The 22,896-nt window shown below is 30.9% G+C and overlaps 1 protein-coding gene across 1 annotated transcript in view; it reads left to right on the top strand.

Moving 5' to 3' along the window:
- LOC143245535 (PDZ domain-containing protein 8-like) overlaps positions 1-22,896 on the top strand; it is a 174,182-nt gene that overhangs the window by 71,374 nt on the left and 79,912 nt on the right. Inside the window, exons 10-11 of the mRNA XM_076491899.1 lie at positions 10,139-10,225; positions 20,452-20,534. Of these exons, the coding sequence (XP_076348014.1) occupies positions 10,139-10,225; positions 20,452-20,534 (170 nt within the window). The remainder of the gene's footprint in view (positions 1-10,138; positions 10,226-20,451; positions 20,535-22,896) is intronic.

The following is a 22,896-nucleotide window of genomic DNA, read 5'->3' as shown; positions in this document are numbered from 1 at the left end:
ATATTAAATTGCTTTAAACTTGTACCAGTTATACATCTGTTTCTATCTACCTAAATAAATATACTACTTTCCAGTGTCTTTTTATTTTCTACTGTTGAGGAAAGATAAACTGTATTTTTTTTTATACTAATGGAACTACTGCTTTAAATAATTTTTTTATTTAATTAAAGCATGAAAGAATACAGGATAATAGCATGCAAAAAGTGGAAAATGTCCTATAACTATCAGTTTTTATTACTTTCTAACTATATGACAAGAACCATTAAAAACTCGGCTAAACTCATTGTTTTGTTTTCTGGGGGAATAAAATTTGAACTGGAAGTGAAATAAACAAGTTTTTGTACAGAAAATAATATTATATGTCATTTGATAGAGTGTAACATTGACTTTCTCTTGGTTATCAATAATATTAAATTTGTGAAAGAACTATCAGGAAGTTATGAAAGAGAGAATTTAGCAGGTGGATGTGATAAGATCAGTATGACTTTCTATTTCATGGGCCCATAACCAAATAATATTGAAACCTATAAAAAATTATACTTTTCTTGAGCAATGACTATAGGGATGAATACTTTAAATTAAATTTTTTACTTCTTAAAGATGTAGTAAATAAATTAGAAAAAAAAACAACAGGAGAGCAAATGTCACAATTCTTATACTAGGGGAAATTGAGGATCTATTTTTAATAAATCTTGTAAAACTAAGAACTTAAAACTTGTATAATATTAAAATCTGTGTTATTAGCTATGTTTCAATGTCAAGTTTGTTCATATACTGTGATAATAGAGCACTTTATTTAAAGTTTGAATGTAATTACATAAAATCTCATGACATGCAGAAATGGATGCCTGTGTAGAAAGATTTACAGATAAAACAACAGCATATAATCACTAACAACAAAATCACAATTATCTTGCACATAAAGTGACAGAAAAAATATTTTTTTTTTGTTTTCATTTAATTAAGAGAAGCATAAAGTCCAGTGCATAAAGTACTCATCTTTAATACTGGGAAGTCAGGTTTGAATCTAAGGCAGTTTTATATAATTTTTTTATGCACTTTTCATACTGTGGTTGTTTTACAAATGTAACAGACAAATCTCTGTGTTTGAAATAAAAGTAGACCAAGAGTTACTCTCTGATCAGTAGGTAAGTAACTGATGACAACAGATAGCTAAAGGTGGATTTTTCTGTAATAGAAATAAATTAAATTGAATGACAATTTTTTAAACCATTTTTTAATTTAATAGGAAGAATAAAAATTAATTATTTTTAAACCACTAAGGGTAAAATGTTTTTCACTCAGTGATTAAAAGTTTTTTGCAAAAGAGACAAAACTATACAGAGATGACAGTTGTTAGTGAAATAGTGCAAAATAGGTGCCATTGTGTTGAAACTTATTTCTAGAAGTCTGCTGAGAAGAAACCGAAGGTGTTAGGTATTAAATTATTCTATATTGAAAGGTTGTATTTATAACATTAGACATATTTTGTGGTTGTCAGCTTTTAAGTTTAACATCAAGAATAGGTTTTTTGTGCAGTTTAGAGACATTCACAAAACTAATGGTGAAGGATGGTTTTATTTTACTTGTAATGACAATGTATACCAGTGATTTTTGTTACATGCAAAAGTCAACTTCAATGAAGTTGCTTTAGTGATTATATTTTGGATTTTGAAAGTTGTTATATTTTAGACCAACTAATATGCCAAACTTACCCAAAATATTAAAGAATCTTATTAAAATACATTTAATTTGCTGAAAAGAAAGCTTATTTTATCTTGATTGGATCAAAATGAAATTGTTTTACTTTTATACTATGATTTTTTGTGTTTTCTGTTTAATTGAATTACAATAGATCTGTTTTCTAAATGTACAAACTTGTATTTTAAATAGATTTAAATTTATTTTAATTGTATTATTAGACCTGGCAGATAATTAAATAATGTGTTGCTCTCAGAAATTAGATGATTGTAACTTTGAATTCTTACACCATCAAAAATACTTTGTTTGATTCTTAGAAGGATAATAATGTGATGGTAAATTGCAAAGTGTGGCCTGAGGGTAGCTGGTGTGCACTACTGAAAGGTTGCATTTAATGAAATGTGGGAATAATAGTGTAATTGTAAATTTTGCTATGTATGGCCTACGAATAGGCAATGGTTGAGTTCCAAAATTAGGGATAGCAGCAGATAGCCTTTGGGAACTTTGTAACAAAAATAAACTAGGCTACACTATGAACTAACAAAAGCATGTAAAGTTTGTTGCATATGAGACCATCAGTTTAATTAAATATAGCAATGTTAAAGAAAGTGCAATATTTTTCTAAAAATACTAGATATAACTGAAATTTTTATATTTAGCTTTAAAAACTTGATAATAACATTAACAATATAAAGTTAAATTCTCATTTTAATTGAACAGCATACAGAGTACAGTGTGAGAGTAAAAAGATAAGTCGATATGATAAACTGGGAGAAAGTATTATTATCAGAGTAACTTGTATAATTTTGTCAAATGAGCTGTAGTATAAAACTGTTTCTGCCAAAACAAATTAACATACTTTTCCACATATTAAAGTAACATATAAATGCTTTTAAAATTTTCACCAGCATCTAAAATGAAAAAATATGTTTTAGATAATTTTAAATATGAAGTCATGGGGGAGGTAAAAATTTAAATGAAGTTTAAATTTCTTTATATATTATCTGAATTTTATGATTTATTAGAATACTTAACATTTTCAAAAATATGAATACAAGCAAAAATCATTATTCATTTTCAAACTATAGCAGATGAGAGTGATACTATTAACCAGAGCCTAAACAATCAATTAATAAACCTTTTTGAACATGAAAAATATATAATCAGTGAAGCAAACTTGTGTGGAGTCAGTTGCTATCGATAAGAAATATAAATGGAATTCATGTTAAACAGTGAGCAGTTTTGAAATAACCTTTAACTGTGTCTCCATTTCTTCAAGAAAGTTTCTATTATTGGAAATAAATAAAGAAAGAAGTATAACTGAGTTCAGAATTGGCTAATGTGAGTTAAGCTAGGAGTTAATGACCCTTTCAGTTTATTACAAAAGAGATCTTTGATTGTGGGATTCCAGACCAGGACCTGATCTAACAAAAACATATTAACACAATCCTTTTTGTCTTCCTCAAGTGAGTAAATGCTTTCCATATGTTTCAGCATGAGATAAGCAATCAGAAACTTCAGGTGTTATTAGAAATCAATGTAATAAAATAGGTCAATGAGCATATATTAATTATTGAATAAAAACACCAACTTGTGTAAATCTAAATACAAAATATTTATTATTTACTTTATTTATGTCAATTTCACTTCACTGTCACCTTTTTGTTGTAGTTTTGCTACAAGAATATCCATTCAAACTGCTTACAGTCTTACATGTGAATGCATGTGCAGAACATTGTGTTTTTCTTTATTTTTCTGCCATTGAAGATACATAATATTTCTTTATGGGTTATTTCTAAAAAAAAAACCTAATTTTTACAGCTTTGCTTGGTTCTTAACTTCCATAATCTCCATCACTGAAACCCTTACCAAGTTTTCTGACAAATATTAATACTGAGCACCACTTACTGATGGGTTTACACCTTTTGATTATTGTATTTAAAAGTAAAGAAATGAAATTGACTGTATGTAAACAGTAAAATTAATTGTTCATCTCAAGACAAACAGCTAACTTTAAATTACTCGTAACAGAGAGGCAATAGTGTTATATATGGGGCTATTGTAGTATAGTGTGAAAATGTCTGTTAAATGAAGTACTTTGTCAAATAAGTAATAGTTTGCTCTACACACTTGCTTGGCAATCCAACTGCTAGTTTTAAAACAATAAAGAATGCTGAAATGTTAGCTGCTTGTACTAAAAGTGTAGCTATAGAACATCTAAGAACTACCTACACATTCAACTTTCTTTTTAAAATTCTTAGAGAGGAATATGCTTAGGAGCATCTGTAAAGTATATATGCACAAAGAGGATGGAGGATTTCAAAAAAACATATTAAGGAGAATTATATTGATAAAAATGTGTAAGTTCATTGAGAAGATCTAAATATTTTATATTTTGCTGCCATTTTTGGGTTTTTTTATAATGTCCCTAACAGTGTAGTGAGTGAATGCATCAAATGATTAACATTACTGAGTGGTTCAAGTCAGGTTTTAGAAAATTAGTTTTGTCAGTTTCTGTTCTTAATGCTTTTTGTAACACATAACTGAAAGAAATTTGTCAGCAAAAGTGCTTATGTTATTTTTCTTTGAGGGGGAGGTGATTTAATAGAGTAGGTAAAAGGGTTTGATGTCTAAGCAAAATGCACAATTGTATACAAGGGATGATGAGTGATTAAAAATGCCAAAATATTGCTTACATGTTTTCTGAAAGCTCCCTTATAATGTCTATGTGAAACTAAATTGTACGACAGATTTCTTGTTATCCTGATAAAATGTTATCATTACCATTACATTATAACACCCCTATAGCTGAAATGACTAACATGTTTGATGATAGGATCTGAAACTGGGACTGGCAGATTGTACATTAAGCACCATGTGAACATGAGGTTGTGTATTATAAGGATATGAACATATGAAAACAAAACAAAACACTATCCTTGTCACCTCTTTTGTGCAAAAGACACAGTTCACAGACAATAAAAAAATACTTTTTCCTCGAAAATTTCATATAATTCTACATCTTGCCACAAAGGACTGATTACGCTGAAAGAAGTTTTTGATAAAACACTTGTACCTTTTTATAGGTGAATTCCTAAAACAGTTTTATATTGTCATTATATAATTCTGTAGTTCACTAGGATTGATTACACAGAAGAAACTTTTAATAAAAGACCTGTGCCTTTGTTTAGACTAATTCCATTATAAATGCATTCACAGAAGACTACCATAAATAAGCTTATAGGTTTGCCATCTCTGTGAAATGGTCACAACTTTTATAGATCTTTTTTTGTTGGATACATATAATTCGTGTTCATCTAGTACATTGTACTGACACACATGGTTAAATACAAGTACAGTGATTATGCATTTGGCAGTAGCTTCTGTGTTTAAATCATAAGTAGTGCTTTTTCTGTTTGTGGTTTACTTTCAACCTGCTGTATAAAACAAACATTGCAATTACCTGAAAAAAAAAAGGTTTTTTAGATGTCAATATATTCACACAGAACATATAATGCCATTTCATTATCAGTATAGATTATCAAAAACATTTTTATACTAATAAAGAAACACCCCAAAATTTTTTAATGATTTTGTAGATAGTGTAGTGTAATGATTTTAAATTAAAGACTGGAGACATAAAAAGCTTCTTTATTAGGAAGGTTTATCTATTTTCTCATGTTTCTGTCACTAAAGAAAGTGCTGTTACTCATTACCAAGCTCATTTTAGTGTTTAAAGAACCTGTCAACTGTATTCCTAATGCACTAACATAATACTGTTGCAGTGAGCAGATCGAAAATATGATAACAGATATTTAATACATGCCATTGTTATGGTTAATTGTCTTTTTGATAATTTAAGTTTAATTACTTTTTTCTTACAGTAACTGGATACTGAGTACTAAGTAGTTTTTGTCTTAATATGTGATGATGAGAAAAACCGCTTGTAGAGAAAAATATATATGTAAAAACAGCTGGTATGGGTAAAGAAAATTGTTTATGTAGAGGAGTGAACAATGTTTCAACCTTCTTTGGTCATCTTCAGGTTTCGCAAAGAAAGAAAGAGGTAACTGACTGATAGCTGACCACATGTTTGAAGGCAGTTGTGTAATTGAGTGTAGGAATGTAGAGGGTCTACTAATTAAAAACTTGTATTTTCCAGAAACCCCTAACCACAACATATTAAAAAATTTTTCAAAGAAGTTTCTCACAAAACCATCAACATAATTTCTCAAAACAGAAAGCTAAAAGACAACCTTACAAAAAAGAGACACATTAATTCCATTAAAAAACTCAAACAAGACAAAAACATAAAAATTATAAAAGCAGGTAAAGGAAACACTGTAGTCATAATGAACACAAATGAATACATCCAAAAATGAAGAACATCCTATCAGACAGAAATAAATTTAAACCTATACACACAAATCCAACAAAGACGCATGAAACGCAACTAAACAAAATACTACTAAAATGAAAAAGCGAACACAGTTTCAAAAACTCTTTATTCCTACCTACACAAGAGTGACTCATGCACACCACAAACATACAGCATCACCAAATCTCATAAACTAGATTTTCCACTATGACCAATAATGTCCACATATGAATCTTTTATTACAATCATGGTAAATACGTAACATGGGCATTCTCCAACTTTGTAACATCAGCCAGTTCATTCATCAAAGACTTTTAATTTCAAATCTAACCTTAATCAACTTAATCATAAAGCCTTAATGGTCAGTTTCAAGGGTTATATCCCACTTTACAGAAGTCCCACCAACTGCTGAAGCCTACAAGATATCCCTAGAACTCTATATCCAATACCCTAACCCATCAAGAGACATTCCCATCAAACAATTAGCAACCGTCATAGAATTAACCACTATGAAGACAAATTTCGTGTTCAACAACCACAACTATATACAACCAAATGACCTAAGCATGGGCAATCCAGTATCACCAGTTCTAGCCAATATTTTTATGACACAAGTTGAAACACAAGCAATTAACATAGCATTACATCCATTACTATAGTGGTACAGATATGTAGATGACATGATTGCGGGATTCACATCTACAGAACACATATTTAATTTTTTCAATCACATTAACTCTGCACATCCCAACATTAACTTCACATCTGAACAGGAAGAAAGTAATGAAATATCATTTTGTAACCTCAAATTTACAAAAACTGATACACAATTTAAAACGAAAATCCACGGAAAAATTACCCATACTGGACTATACATTCCTTGGGATTGCAGCATGTGAAAGAAACAAAAAAACTCAACATACAAAGAAACCAAATAAACACAGCCATAAAACTATGCTCACCAGATAAAATTAATGACAAATTAGACAAAATAAAACAATACTTCATCAACATCAATAAGTTTCCTCCACAAACTGTAGAAAACATTATATGCACACACCTAGACACAAAGTAAAATCAACTATCAAAAGTAAATGTACCTCACGATTTAAAAAAATCACAAAACCATATACTGCTGCATACCATATATTCCCAACATCAGCAGCAAAATAACCAACATTTGGCAAAAACTAGTAACAAAACATGACATTCCAGTTAATTTTTTTTTTAAAGTTTGGTTGAAGTAGCTATAAAACAGTTGATTTAATTTTTTATAATCAACTTTATCATGGAAGTGATGATATTATATTATTGGTAATGTGTTTTTTAATGTTTTTTAATCACAAAAGCAGAATTTTTTACATAATATGAACAATTCATTTTTCATGCCATTTTTGTTGCAGAAAAAATACTTTGATCTACAAAGAAAAAGAAAAAATGTCTCCACTTTTTTGAAATAATGTAATCTTCATAATGAATCTGAAACAAAAACATTCTTAATTTACTTTTTATGAATTTTGTGTATTTTGCACGAATAGGACTTTGTAGTATTGTCTATATAATAAATTTATTAAAAGAGTGATATTTTAATCAAAATACTCTTATAACAATGTAACAAATCAGTAAGTAATGTTAATTATGGTGTCTTAATTGAAACCACGTAAAGACTACTCAGTTGATCTGAATTAAACAGATGCATGATTCTGACTTTTTATTACATTGTCGTCCATGTGGTCATTTCATGAAATGTTCTTAATAAGCAGCAAATAAGTGTTTAAATTACATTTCATGATTTCTAATGAAGAATTAGAAAAATAGAATATCTGCTAAATGAATTGTGTGAAGGTATAAGTAATCAAAGTTTTTAAAATTGGAAGAAGTACATATAAAAATTGGCAGAAATAGAAATTAAAATTTTTTCCATAGTAACTTGCATTGTGCCAAAAGTTTGTGATATAGTATCACAAAGTAGTGTATCATGAGTACATTCATATCACACATAAACTTCACCATAATTGATCTCAGTGCCATTCTGACTAAGAAATGGATAAGCACCTCAAATGAAAGGACAGAGAATATATCTATTACATTCAAAATTGAATAACTTAATTACATTGCAGTTTGAAAGTCACTATAATTGCTTAATTGTGATAATTTTGTGCATTTAGACCCTAAACTACATCATATATCTTCTGCTGAGTACCATCTTGTGTGCTCATTATACTTAACTGACAACATTTCATAATAAAAATCCTGTAGTTCTGGTATTAAGTTGAAGAAGTGAATTAATACAAAATGAAAACATTAGAAATAGACTGCATTACATGAACATTGATTGCATCAAGAGGTATAAATAAATTATTGACCAAAGAACCACTTTGATCAAACAAAAAAGTATTGTTAATTTAAAAAGGGGAATAGGGATCTTCGAAACATTACTGAAAAAATATGTGGTAGCTTCAACAGGAAATGCAATTGCAAAACATTAAACGTAAGGTTTGAGACATGGTGTTGACATTACTTCTTCAAGATATAACTCACCATTTGACTCGTAAATATTACTGCTTTCAGACAATGATTTACAATAGGAATTTGTAGCTATGATTTCTTTCACGTTTTTTAGATACATGCATATACACTGAACAAAAATATAAACGCCCCATGTGAAATATTGGTGTCACATGAAGAGTATCGCCCAAAGTTAGTGTATACTCCTTCTACTTGTACAAAATGGATATTTCTCTTGATTAGTGTCCCAAGTTTGTGTCTACCACTGCCTGTGAGCATTTGTTCAGTGATGCGTTAATGTCACTGAGTGCATGGGTGTGGCATATCCAGATGCTGCTCAAACAGAATGAGCAGTACTCGACACTCCTTATACTGGGGACAATAAAAGGCCACCCCAAAATGTCAAATTTTGACAAAAGCAGCAATGCCTCAGATGACTCCAGTCATGCGGGAACATGCCATTGGCATGTTGGAAGTAGGAATGTCCACCAGAGCGGTCGATGTGCAACTGAATGTTTGCTATCGGACGATAGGACGTTTGAGAGTTTGTTTTCATCAGACGGGCAGTACTGCAAATCGACCTCATCCACGTCGGCCACATGTGACCACCCCAGCACAGGATCGCCACATCTGGCTTGTTCACATGGAGGTGGTGTTGTTATGGTGTGGGCAGGCATTGTGTATGGGCAAAGAACACAATTGCACTTCATTGAGGGGAACTTGAATGGGCAACAATATCGGGATGAGATCCTCAACTCAATTGTAGTGCTGTTTGTCCGACAGCATTATGTCACCTTTCAACATGACAACGCCCGACCACATGTTGCCAGGATCTGTACCCAGTTCCTTGAAACTGGGCACATTCCAGTTCTGGACTGGCCTGTGTATTCGCCAGACATGTAGCCCATAGAGCATCTTTGAGATTTTCTGGATTGATGTGTTTGCGACCGTGTTCCAGCTCCAGATAATGTGCGTCAGCTCCATGTGGCACTCCAGCAAGAATGGAATAACATCCCATAGGCCACCATAGACAACCTGGTGAACTCCATGCGAAGGAGATGTGTTGTTCTGACAGAAGCAAATGGTGGACACACAAGATACTGAACAGTGAATTTCTTCAGTCTGACCCCTACCATGTTTGAAGGAGCGACAGTCCTGTTCATATGCCAATATCAAGATGTAATGGACAGTAATTTGAAAATTATTCAATAACAAAATGAATTGTGGTTGATTTCATATATTGCATGTCCCTAATGTTAATAAAAACTCAAAAGTCTGACATGGGGCATTTATATTTTTGTTCAGTGTACATTCAATGGACATATAAGATATTGTATCATAATATAGCAGGATATGTGTACAAATAAGCATTTTTAATATTTATTATAACTGTTATATTTCCCCCTTTCTTTTCCTCCTCCTCCATTGGCTGCAGTAATTAAGGCTAGTTAAAATTTTGTAGCAGGTTTCCTTATTTTGTCTTAGTAACTTTCTGCACACTCTGTAAGGTCAGAAGCATGTTACTTTAAATATCCCTTTGATCTATTACAGGAATACTTAGTCCATAGACAGGAGAACTGTGTTGTGGTTGAGGCTGTTATACAGAACTTGCCAGCTGCTGTTGTTGGAATCAAGAAGGTACGTGTGTGTATGTATATATATGCATTTATGTGTGAATGAAATTTGTATTAAGAAATAGGTATTCTGTGTTTTAGGTTTTTGAACAAAAAAATATAAAAATATTTATGTTAGAAATGTGAATTTTAGTATTATGAGATAGTCTTTTTTTTTTTTTTAATATAATGAAGTCTTTCTTTTGCTTCCACCTATAGCTTATGATATTTTCAATAATTTGTTAATACACATTATAATACAATTCTCAGGCTGTGTGTACAGTCATCAAGAGATACAAAACCCTCTTTACCAGACAAAAGACAAAAATAATGTCTAAATAAAAATGAGATATATGTGTTACATAATAAACATGCAATAACTCTAGTTAGAATTTTGTAAAATGCAGTATGTGAAACGAAATCAAAATATTCTCCTAGTAAACATAGTATTAAATCTTCCAAATCATTTCTGTCAATAAATTCTTTTCAGATGTTGAGGAGTTGTATATTCTAAGATGTGTCTAGCATTCTGCTTACTCGCTAATAAGTTATGTTTACGGTGTATTATAACAGAGATTACAGAACAGATAAAACTATATTAGAAGCACTCGTACATTCCTTATGTTATTCAGAAGTCACTACACAAATGAACATTGTTTGAAGTAATAGAACAGATGTTAAGTTTTTATTCTTTTTATGTAATTATTATTTCACTTGTTTTAGTCTATAAGCAATAAAGATCACTAAAGAGTACAGTAAAAGCTTGTTTTCAGAATCATACATTATCAGTTACACTGTCTGAATCATATTTAGGTTAGCTGGAATTATTAATTAGCAAGCATTTTTATTGTCCCTGTTATATAAAGCTTGAGAGAAGATATTGGTGTTTTCTGTTAAAACTACTTTTGTGTTTAATATTGAAATAGTAGAAAATTATGTTGCACGCTTCTGGTATATTGTGAAAACATCTTAATTGCTTTAGATTTTATAATTGTTTAGAAAGCAGTTATGTAGAATAATATACCAAGTTATTTTATAAGCTTTACAGAATATTTTGCTTTCATAAATTGCAAATATAATGTGATTTTTGAATTACTGGAGTCTGTGATATAAAGGCTTAATGCTTTTTATGATTTGCTATACTCTCTTCTCTGAACTGTAGATTTACCTGTTTGGGACTCGGTAATCATCAGCTTAGAACTATAAGCCCAAGAAATATTGATTATATTTTTAATTTTACTTGAAGTGAAATTTGTCATAATCGAGCAGTTGGTTCTCTGTATAATATCAAATAATAAAGTAGGCACAATGGATAATATTATTCATGGAAACTTAACAAATTAAGATTGATATATGGTGAGTTATAAAGGATTTTAAAACCACAGGAATATTTTATAAATATCTTCATTATAAGAAGCAAAAACTGCATTTCTTTTGATTCCTGACTCAAACTGTGCTTATCAGTCTTGAATAGGCAAAATTGCAGTCTACAGCAGAGAGTGTGTGGACTCAAGAAAAGCAGCAGATCTCTACATTTTATTATATTTTTACTTTCACCTTTGTGAAATGAAGAGAAATTTGTATTATAACCATTAAGTCATTCTGAAAAAAAATAATTATGCTCCAAGATGAGTCTGATTTAATATTCTTGTCTTTAGTTGTCTTGGTGCGAAATTGACATTGTGGCTTTGAGGTGAATGTTTATAACAAATCAGTCTGTTATGGATTGTACAGATGTATTAATTTTTACAGATTTATGTTTTTCTTTCAAAGTTAATTTTAGTAAAACTTTTGAGTTGTTTGGATTGTGGAGAAATATTAAGGAGGATCAAGGAAGTTTTTAATTTGAGTAAGTTTTAGACCTACTTTAAATACATTACACAGATCACAACCATGTATCATCTTTATTGTAACATTTATGAACAACTCCCTTAGTGCCATGCTGGCACCAGATTAACTTTTTCAGAGGTACAGAAAATCTTGTACTTGTAATATTATACTTTCCCTTTTACCTTTTTACTTGTTGTATAGAAATATGATGTTTTTTATGGAAGTAATTGTATAATATATATAAAGTAGAGATGAATACACAAAACTAGAGAGAAAATCACTACATAAGTAGCTAATTTTTTCCACAGCTGCAAGGCTCATCCCAACTGAAAATGTTTATCCAATCTGAATTGAAAAAATATGGCAGTAGTTCTAATTTGAACTCTTTCAGGCAAGGTCTGAAAGATAATCAGGGGCACTGAGAAGCTTTGGTTTGAAAATTTCAAGAAAAGTAGATCTCTTTTATTATGTATTGCTTTGACAATGAACCATCTTGACCTGGCTTCATTTTTACTGTGCATGACATAAAGTTTTAGCTTCTTATCTGCAAAAATTTATTAAACTATTTTTGCTTATGTTATACCAATTAGTATAGCATAAAATCTTAGTTAACACTTTCACAGTGGGTTCAGTATAATATACCCGAGTTTCTTTATACATTTGCATACGTTAAGTATTTGCATTATAGCTTTTGATATAACATGTATCTTCATAAAATTTGGTAGGTTTTTGGTAAAGATTACAATTACAAAATCAGATTTTTTAAAGTAATATTTTTCCTAAAGATTTGTTTGTGAAAATATCAAGACTGTTTTGTTACTAGTCTAAGTGCAAGGTAATTTTGTGTTATGATTAAGAAAACAATTCGTATTTAAAAAAATTCAGATATTATTTGCATAATCTCTAAAACCTAAATACATTTATATAAAATGTAAAACTTTATATATTTTTTTGTACACTAACTATGTGATATCTTTCACTTGACCAACCTCTCATGATCACCACAAGAAGATTAGGAAATAAATACAAATTATGCTTTTCTTGTACTAAAATGACTACATATTATAACACAAAACTACAAATGTTTAGTCTAAGTAGCTTAAATCCCATCATGCTATATATTTATAAAAATATTTATTATGTATTATTTTTGACCTACTAGTCATGCTTAACCAATATTACATGACTTGTATTAATGCGATGCATGTGCACTCATGCCACATATTCAGTAATTTAAAACTGACCTTTAGTCTTCTCTGTCTTGGCTGTGTTTTAGTGGACTAGTATTTTGTAATATACAGTCACACTTCAATTATTATACATTATTACTATATAGAAATAACTTATTAAACTTTTTTTTTTTTTAAATACAGAGCAATAAATAAAGGAAGAAGTAAACCAATAAAATTATCTCTTCTAGCTATGACTTTTAAACTTGGTTGTTGCTGGACATATGTTGTTAAGCCTTTTAAAATTTTGCACATAAAGGACACAAATCAAAATTTGTTTTAAGGTTTTATATATACAGTTGAATAACCAAAAACTCATAAATAACCATACTTATACCATAGAATTCAACTACACTTTATTAAGCTTGGTAAATAAGATATATTTAGGTTTAAAAAATATGAAACTTCAAGTATACTAAAGACATAGCCTACTTTTTTGAAATCATAGTTTGAAAAAACATGGTTGCCTTTTACAGATTAAAATGGCTGGGTAAACCTCTTGGGGAACATCCTGCTCTCCTTTTTGCTTATTCACATGTCATGTAATGAAGTGAGTGTATATAAGAGACCATTTCCAAAAATAGGAAGAGAGGTGAATAGGGCAGCTGTGTTTGATTCAGTACATAAGCCATATCACAGAAAAAAAAAGGTCCCTTTTTTATATTCTAGCTTGTTAATATTGGCAATTTGAGTACCTAATTTGTACAAAACTATAGACTTCATATTTTGACATCACAAACCTCTAATTTCAAAGAGTGCTGCATTCAACATACCATGCAACTTGCTAAAATCTGTGGTTAAATGTGTTCCTTTAATATTTACCTATGAATTAAGAAATTAACTCATATATAACATTAATGTTCACAGTATAATCTACAGTGTGATTCCAAACTTACTGACATAAGTTAAAATAGTAGTTCAATAAAATTTTGAATGCAAGTCAACAAACTTGATAACATGGCCTTTGATGCCTGACCTGTTGCAAAAGGGGTTAATAATCTATGTTTAAGTAGTATATAAGTTTTATTTTTCTAATTCTACAAGGCAATATTTTAAAAAATTCTGAATGACATTCCTCCAGAATGACACACATGCAGTATTTTCTCTAGGCATCTTCTCTCATTTATTCAACACCCCTCCAGAAAGTATGAAATTAAATAAATTACTTACTGTAGAACCTTCATTGCTCAGACAAACCATGATGTTTATAGTCTTCAATTTATATTTGGTTACAGACAATTCCCGACACATACTCTCTTTAAAGATTTGTTAAGAGTTTTATATTTAGTTATATATTACCTATAACCAATAAAAAGTCGTTTTTTGCTATCAAGTGACATGTTGTATAACATTGAGTTCTGGACAGAAAATTGTCAATTTCACTCAGAGTACAAAATACAGTAAGCAGTAGAAGTTTTGAAGAACTAGACAGAAAAAAAAATGGATGAAGCATCTGCTGTCACCATTAGTGCTTAAGAAGAAAAAAAAAACAATCAAGACCTATAGCTCTGCAAGTACAAAAAGGTGGGATCACGAATGTAGATCTGTGGGAGTTGAAGGGAGCACAGAATAAAAATCCTTCTCTTCAGAATCTTTGGAACAGTGCTCAGAAGGAAGCCAAGTATAAAACAAAGGAGAAAAGGGTTTACAGAATAGAAGACTGGAAGGGAGTGCTCTACCAGATCTGTTAAGGCAGTTATACTGGAGAAGTTAAAAAATTGTATTACCAACAGAATACTGGACTTAGTGATGTAGCTGATCCACAGGTTGATTGTAGGAGGATATCTAGGAACAGTAAACACAGCAGAAAGAACCTACAGTGACTTATATTGGCCATTAGAGATGTGACCAGATTCTGCAGGTCATATGACATTTGCTAAAGGACAATACCAAGATGGGTACAGTTGGGTAAAGGAGTATCATAGAAGAGTTATTCAGCAGAGTAGCTGTGGACTGGATTAGACCACTTGTCTTAAAGAGAACATTGAAGAAGATGTGCAAAGATAGATAACTAGACTGGGACAGCTGCCTGCAGGCAGGATTTCTTTGTTTATTGAAAACTCTCACAAACAAGTTCAGGATTTTCACCGTTCAAGTTAATGTATGGAGGAACAGTATGAGATCTGATGCAGATAAAGAAAGAGTGTGGGCAGGAGACAAAGAGTTGGGAATGAGGAGCACATACCTGGATGTGTTAGATCTCAGAAACTAACTGGAGAAGACTTGCCAAATTGCTTTAAAGAACTTGTATGCAGTTCAAGGGAGTCAGAAGCACTTTTGTGACAAGAAGGCCAACAACTGACTTTTTAAGGTTGGACAAGAAGGTTTTAGTTCTGCTACCAATAGACAGCAACAAATAGGAACAGTAAAAAGACCTATTAAAGTGCAAGACATTGTCAACAGAGAACATTATAAGGTGAAAATGGAGGAGAAGACAAATATCTACCATGTTAATCTCTTAAAGAACTATTTTGAGAGAGAAGAAGGCCTTATGGTTGCAGCTACTGAGGTACAGTGAACATGGCAGATGTGACTTTTGTTATGGAATTGACAAACATGTACCATGTCCCTAAGTTATATATCTGGTGGCAGATATCTGTCATTGATAGGATCCCTCTCACAAAGGGATTTATACATTCTTTGATCTTCTAGTAGATTTTTTCCCATTTTGTAATCCATCAGACTAAAGCTTTTTCAATATCCACTTTGGAGGTCTCTCCTTGGTCATCCATTTTTTTTTTGGAAAAGATTGTTACTCCATCCTCATGCTGTAGAACTTACTTACACACAGTGCAATTCATTTTGTCATTTTACTTACATCATGTAGCATATTTTACTTGCAGTATGTTAATATTATATATAAATTCTGTATGCTGATTATTTGAATCATAAGGAACATTCATCATTATAGTTAGGTTTGTCTCTTTCTTTATCAGTATTAAATCTACATGTTTTCCAAACATTTTAAATGCATTATAAGTATTTTTGTTTGTTACAGATTTAAACTATCTAAATAACTTAAACCATGTAAGATGTTTGTAAAATGATGAAGGAATGCCACTGTCATGTGAAGGAACATCCATAAATGTGAAGAAAAAAAAAAGATTGTGTGTTTATGACAGCCACATGTTACCATGTTGATGATTAACAGAAATTTCACATTTGTTTGTTGAAATCAACATAATTAGGTTGGCTAAATGAATGAAAGGTTGATGACTAAGTGAAAGTGATATTTCTTTTTTTCTGAGTGTTGAGAAGTGATTTTCAGTTTATTATCTACAGGTCACTGTGTGCTGATTGATTAGTTACTGTTTAACTAACTAACAACTCAGTAGTTAGAAGGATGGGACATTTTTTGCTGCTTGAGTAATCAAGTGATTATATAGAGTAAAGGGTCTACTTTCATTTTGTGACACTGTGATTACAGAAAAATTAAGACAGTTGATATTATTAAGTGTAATGCTTAGAACGTGGAAGTTCATGAAATGATTACTAGATATTGTAATGTATCTGTAAGCTGGAAAGACCTTGTGATCCTTCTTTACACATCAATCATGTTAAATTTTGTGGTGAACATTGACAGTATGTTGATATTAGAAATTACTTGAGCAAACTTGTGAGTACAAGTGTGAAAATAGTATTTTAACTCAAGGTTATGCTTTTAGACATGAATGACTTGTACATAAAAAAAAGTAAAAGGGTTTAATGCTTGGTAAGTGTATATGAAATACAAATACATATAGATTTCTTCATAAATCATTTCAGTGAAACATGGTTCTTCACATGTTGAATTACCACACAGGTAGTGACAGTAAATGGGCAGTATTGCATTAGATAAGTTAACACAAGAACCTCATAAAAAGCAAGCTTTAGTGACTTAAATGTTTGAACACAGCCTTCATCCTACTTAAAAACACACTTTCCTTTTTAGATATTATAGTTTAAGATGCAACTATCTTAAAGAAGTTGGCTACGAGATGCCAACAGAACAACACGGAACAAGTGAAGCTACATATTTCTCATTTCATCAGTGGCTGGAGCCATTATTTTGCAGCTGTAATCTTTGCAGAATCTGCAGTTACTCCTTTCTTGTCATTAGTTAAAGGTTCAATAACCATATAATGAAATGAGTTTAAACTGTGCCAATCACTATTGCAAAAGTTTGAGCATGCATGATGGTTTATATATTGAATAAGAAATCAGATGAGGTTGCAAATTGGTATAATAATACTTATGATAGATAACAGTTCCATAAAGATAAAATTTTGTTTGTATTCTATATAAAATAATTTATTCATCGGATACATTAATTTATTAAAATACCACATCTGTATTACATAAAGCATAAGTACTGCATTTTTTTCTTACACGTAAGATATGACACAGTAACACCAAATAAAAAAAATTATTCAACTTTGTTTCTCACATTTAACAAAGTTACTTTTAATATTTGTGGGTCCAACAGATGTGATATTGAGAAATGTTTTGTTGTTTGTTTTCACTGAATAGTCTTAAATTTCTTCAAAGCATTTGACTGAAGAGCTCACTGGTTTGGGTTACAGTTCATCATTTTTATTTTCATCTTCAGTTGTTGGGTCAGAGTTTTCATTTTTTTTGCTATGCATCTGTCCAGTTTTCATTCAAAACATCAGAGATGCCAACATCTTCATTGCAAAATATAAACTCTACACATAATGTCCCCTGCAGTAATAGCTTAGTGTTGTCTGTGTTGTATCTGACAGTGTCTGGTTTATTAACTCAAATTATGAGAAACACTGGAACATATCCCAGGAGTATTTAAACTACTATATTGTTTTGAGTATTTTGACTTGACGGACAAGATCTCTGGCATTTTGTGCATTCAACATCTTCAGAAGTATGTGATGGAGAAATTTCTTTTGATAATTTGATTTTAAAGTTTTTATGATGCCACCATCACATGGTTGCAAGTATGATTATTTTGTGGCAAGTACATAAGCTTGATATTTAAAAGCTTTATAGGTGGTTGTGTGGACCAGTCTTCAACAAACATCAGAATGGATTGGTTTTGCTGTGTCATTTTATAGTTGTTTTTCTTTAACCAGCTAACCAGCTACTGAAGATGGCTGATGTCATCCAAGCTTTCTTAGTTGCTTTGTATACCACAGGTAATGATGATGTTGAAATTCCCTGAAACATCCTTTACATGTTACTTTTCATAACTTGAAGCCACTTTGGAAAGGCATGGAAGAATAGGCCAGCTTCATTGGCTTTGAAAATGTTCACTAATGTACAGCCTTCAAACATAAATGCAAGTCTGCTGCACTGATCATTTACTGCTGGCTAATATTAGTGCATTCTCCAGATAACATGGCTGACAAAATGTATTATTGTCAGAAGCAGTTATTTCAGGTGGTGAAGTTGTTTAGTCTGAGTTCAACTAGCAACATTAAAATTTTTTTCTTGGGTCAGTTTTCCAGAGACAGAAATTTTCTTAGTTATAGTGTCACAAAACCAATGAAATACTAGAGAAAAAATTTCTGTAAAAACGGCTCATTTGGGTTGAGAAATTTTTTTCTTTTACGTAGAGGAGCGAACAACATTTCAACCTTCTTCAGTCATTGTCAGGTTCACTTCACTCCTGACGATGATCAAAGAAGGTGGAAACGTTGTTCACTACTGTATGTAAATGAAATACAAGCTTTTTAAGTTCTAATTTATGTTTTTACATACTATAGTAACTATTATGTTCAAGTTAAGACCATTTGAACCTGAGTTTTGCAAACTCATTTGAGCAGCAATATAAGCACATTCCCCACCCTTTCCATGTTTTTTGATGACTTTCACCTTTTCTTGATGAAGTGTTTAAATTTTTGCTTTTCTTGAAGCATTGTGAGACAGAATTGATTTTTGTACAAAAATATACAATTTATTCTTTGTGTGTCATATATCTACAGCAAACCACAGATAAATTACTTACTGCATGTATAATAAAAATAAGATATAATCTAGAGTTATTTTTATATATATATTTCAAGTGTGAATAATTTAATTAGTTTAATAATCAGAAAATTAGTAACTAAATTGCTGAAATATATCCTGTTGGATGTGAAATAGAAAATGCTACTCTGTTTCGTACAGAGAAACATTTGTTAGACTTGGACTGTGAAATAAAAACTGTTACTAAATTGGTACAGAGAAACATTCATTAGACTTGAACATAAATTTAAGTGAAAACTGTTGAACTGTTTCTATATGACAAATATGTACAGGGACTTCACTTATGGAGATTTCTTCATCTGTATACCAGTGTGGTATAATTTTTTGTTTATTGAATACTGCTGAATTTTTAAACTTAGATATTTTGTTTCCAATTAGCTGCAAAACGTAAGTAAAATGCTTTCTAAAACATAATTGTGTATTTTAAAGTATTTGACAACTGTTATCAACTGCTATTAAATTTCAAAAACAGTATGAGAGAAACATTATACCAAACTGATAAAAAATATTATAAGATTAATTTTCTTTTTAATAAGTGCACCTGTTAATTAACTTTGCCTCTGATAAAATTAATCTTACAGGATAATGGGAAATATCACTGCATCATGAGAGAACTTTGACAGATTTTTTCGATTTACTTGAACATGATTACATCTCAAATTTTTTTCCTAATGTTAATATCACATTTTTTAAACACATGAAGAGTTCTCTGTGATTTCTAATGAAGTTGATATTTATGAAATAATATTTTATAAACTTACACGCTGTGCTATACTCAATGGAAATATATGAGAGGCCTTCTGCAGATCATAACATAGTAATCCATTTCTTTGGACACTAATTTTACAGGTGGCTTCCACAGCTGTTAAAGTGCACTTAATTCTAAAGTAATGTTTACCAATTTTTTTTGGTCATGTCTACAGCCAAAGTTAGGCATATAGTCCTGATAATCAGGTAGTGACTCTTTGGTGTATTGTATAGCATGTATTAAAACAACTAGGTAAAAATTAATGTAACACAAGAAACCTGAAATAACTGGTGAAAAGAGATTATAAATGAAAGAGAAATATACGAGTAAATAAAGCAGCATTTATTTTAATGTGTAATTAATAAGTGTTTAACAATAAATTATACATGTAACTGATAGTAGGTTTAAAACTTTATTCTTCTGAACAAAAATTAATATACTAAATAGAAACATTTTACTTTTCAGAATGATGTTGTCTTAACAATCAATGGCATTAAGGTGACTGACTCTGAACATGCTGTTAGAGTGTTCAAACATGTTGGTGAAAGGCAAGTTACTAAAATGTTATGTACCAGATAATTCTGTATCATGTTTTGTACAGAAAAGTAAAAAAGAAATGTGTTGCAATAGTTGATACTTTCAGATCAATTTTATGTGTAGATTTGTATCTTTAGCTACTGGGACACAGTATATATGTTACTTTCAGTAATTTTGAAATTATTTAACCTTCTTGCTATGGTTATCCTTTTCTGGGTATGTTGCAAGGTTTTCTTGACTTATGTTCAAAAGTTAAACTACTTTGTTGTAATAGTATAGGGATAAACTTAGCATAAAATTTAGGTAGTAATCTATATTTGAACATTATATCCATTTTTTAATTTTGCAAGGCAATATTTAAAAAATTCTGAATTTCTTTTAGTATGAGGATTTTGATGTTTACTTTCCAGGCATCCATTTTTTTCTAATGTATCTATCACCCATTCAAGCAGAACGAAAGTTAACATAAATTAATCATTGAAATATTCTATAAGCAAATGTATAATTTTTATAGCTTTCAATCTTATTTAGTTTATAGACCCATTGAGTAGAAAATCAGATTTCTCTTGCCATGCTCATCTGTCACATCCTCTTAGTCACAGATGCCAGTAGTTTTGTTTAATACTATATTATTTGTAAACAACAGGAAACAACAATTTAATTCTCTCAAATAATGAATTATATTGTTTTCTGTACAGAGAATTGGCTGTTTCCAGTTAAAACTTATACCCATAGGAAACACATCAACAAACTTAGCTGAATTTTTAATTGCTCCTGTTGCACGTTTAGAAAGCTAGAAATATTGTGAGAGTTATAGGACATTGTCTTCGTTTTACTGTGTTATTATTCAGTGTGCTTTTGTACATTATTTAATTAAATAAAACATTATATAATGCAGCAGTACCAAAATAGAGTTAAGTTTCTTCATCAGATAAAAAAAAGAAACAAAGATGATGATATAGGTAAGTACTATATATCTTGTTGTTCATGTGTTTTATTTATTTATTTTTATAAAAGTAACTAAAATATAGAAATTGTAAACTTTTTAGGTTAGGTAAGGTTAAATTAGGTAAATAATAATATTAGAAATGTTTCTCGATGAATGCTAGCAAGTAACTCTCAAGTCCCCATGCATTATATAATTTGATAGAGTAACATGAGCTCCATGTTTTTCAAGTGATTTACAACTTCTGTGGCAAGAATATTAATTAGACTCAATTTAAAGGACAATAAAATGCGAGTAAAAACAAATGTGTGCTGTTACAAGTTTAATGCTGTTTGGGATAAGTAAATGTAGTTTCATGTTACAATTTGAAGTTATTCTTTAAAGAGAAAAAAAGGGTAATTTAGGTTTACTTTAAAATCTTTTAAAGTAATTATGGTGCAGATCATAATGACCACATCTCGAGGTGGATTCCTATATGTGGTAATGACACCTCCAAAGGAAGGTTCTGTATTTTCAGCTTACCTTCTTCGGGATCTGAACATCCATCCACCCATGTGTTTGTCAAGAGTGGTGACCCCTGATGGGGAGAAGGAGAAGATCCTTGTGGGTTGAGTGATGTCTGGGGCACTGTAATACACTACTTTGACCTTCAATTCTTGCAGCCAGGTGGTCATGGGGTGGTTCTACCCATAGTCAATCAGCTGGTGCTGTTTGTATGGGGTCAACTGAATATTGGACATTCTAAGTGGATGTTGTGGACATTATGTCTGATGCTAGTAGTTGGGTAGGTGCTCACAAAGCCCAGGCATTGTTACAGAGTCTTTGTTTGGCATTGTAGTGCATCCCCTCATTTAACTCCATGGTGTGTGGGCTTAGTAGGCACTGAATCTTTCTTTTTCTTATAAATTTTCCACCTTCAAATAAATATAGAATCATAGAAACTAGTAAATTGGTAAATATATGGAGGATTCTGTTCCATAGTCACTACACAAGTTGATTCCCGTACCTTGTTTTCAAACTTTTTTACTGTGAAATCCTTAGTGCAAATCAGTCAAAAAACTACATTCTAGAGACATCTTGGTTGAAACATGAAATATCGATACCACACCTTAGCAAATTCTAACTAAAGTAAAAATATGCTTGGAGATATACCTATTGAAATTACTCCCCCTGGTTTCTTAAACTCTTTATGAGGAGTTATCATTGAGAGGAAATTAAAGAACATTCCCAATTCTAAGGTTTTAATTGGCTTCTTTGGCCAAGTAGTTTCTGCTGTGTGACACATCTCAATTTGCAAGGACAGAATTATGCTGCCTTCCAGTGTTCTAATTTTGATGTTTACATTGCTGCATCCACCAACCTCTGTCTATGCATGCTGTTTAAACTGTAGGATATGGCCATATATTCCTAACCCTCTCAGATGTTTC

The sequence above is a fragment of the Tachypleus tridentatus genome, chromosome 2 (genome assembly GCF_004210375.1).
Source record: "Tachypleus tridentatus isolate NWPU-2018 chromosome 2, ASM421037v1, whole genome shotgun sequence".
Classification (NCBI taxonomy): Eukaryota; Metazoa; Arthropoda; class Merostomata; order Xiphosura; family Limulidae; genus Tachypleus; species Tachypleus tridentatus.
This window is presented reverse-complemented; position numbering and strand designations above follow the sequence as displayed.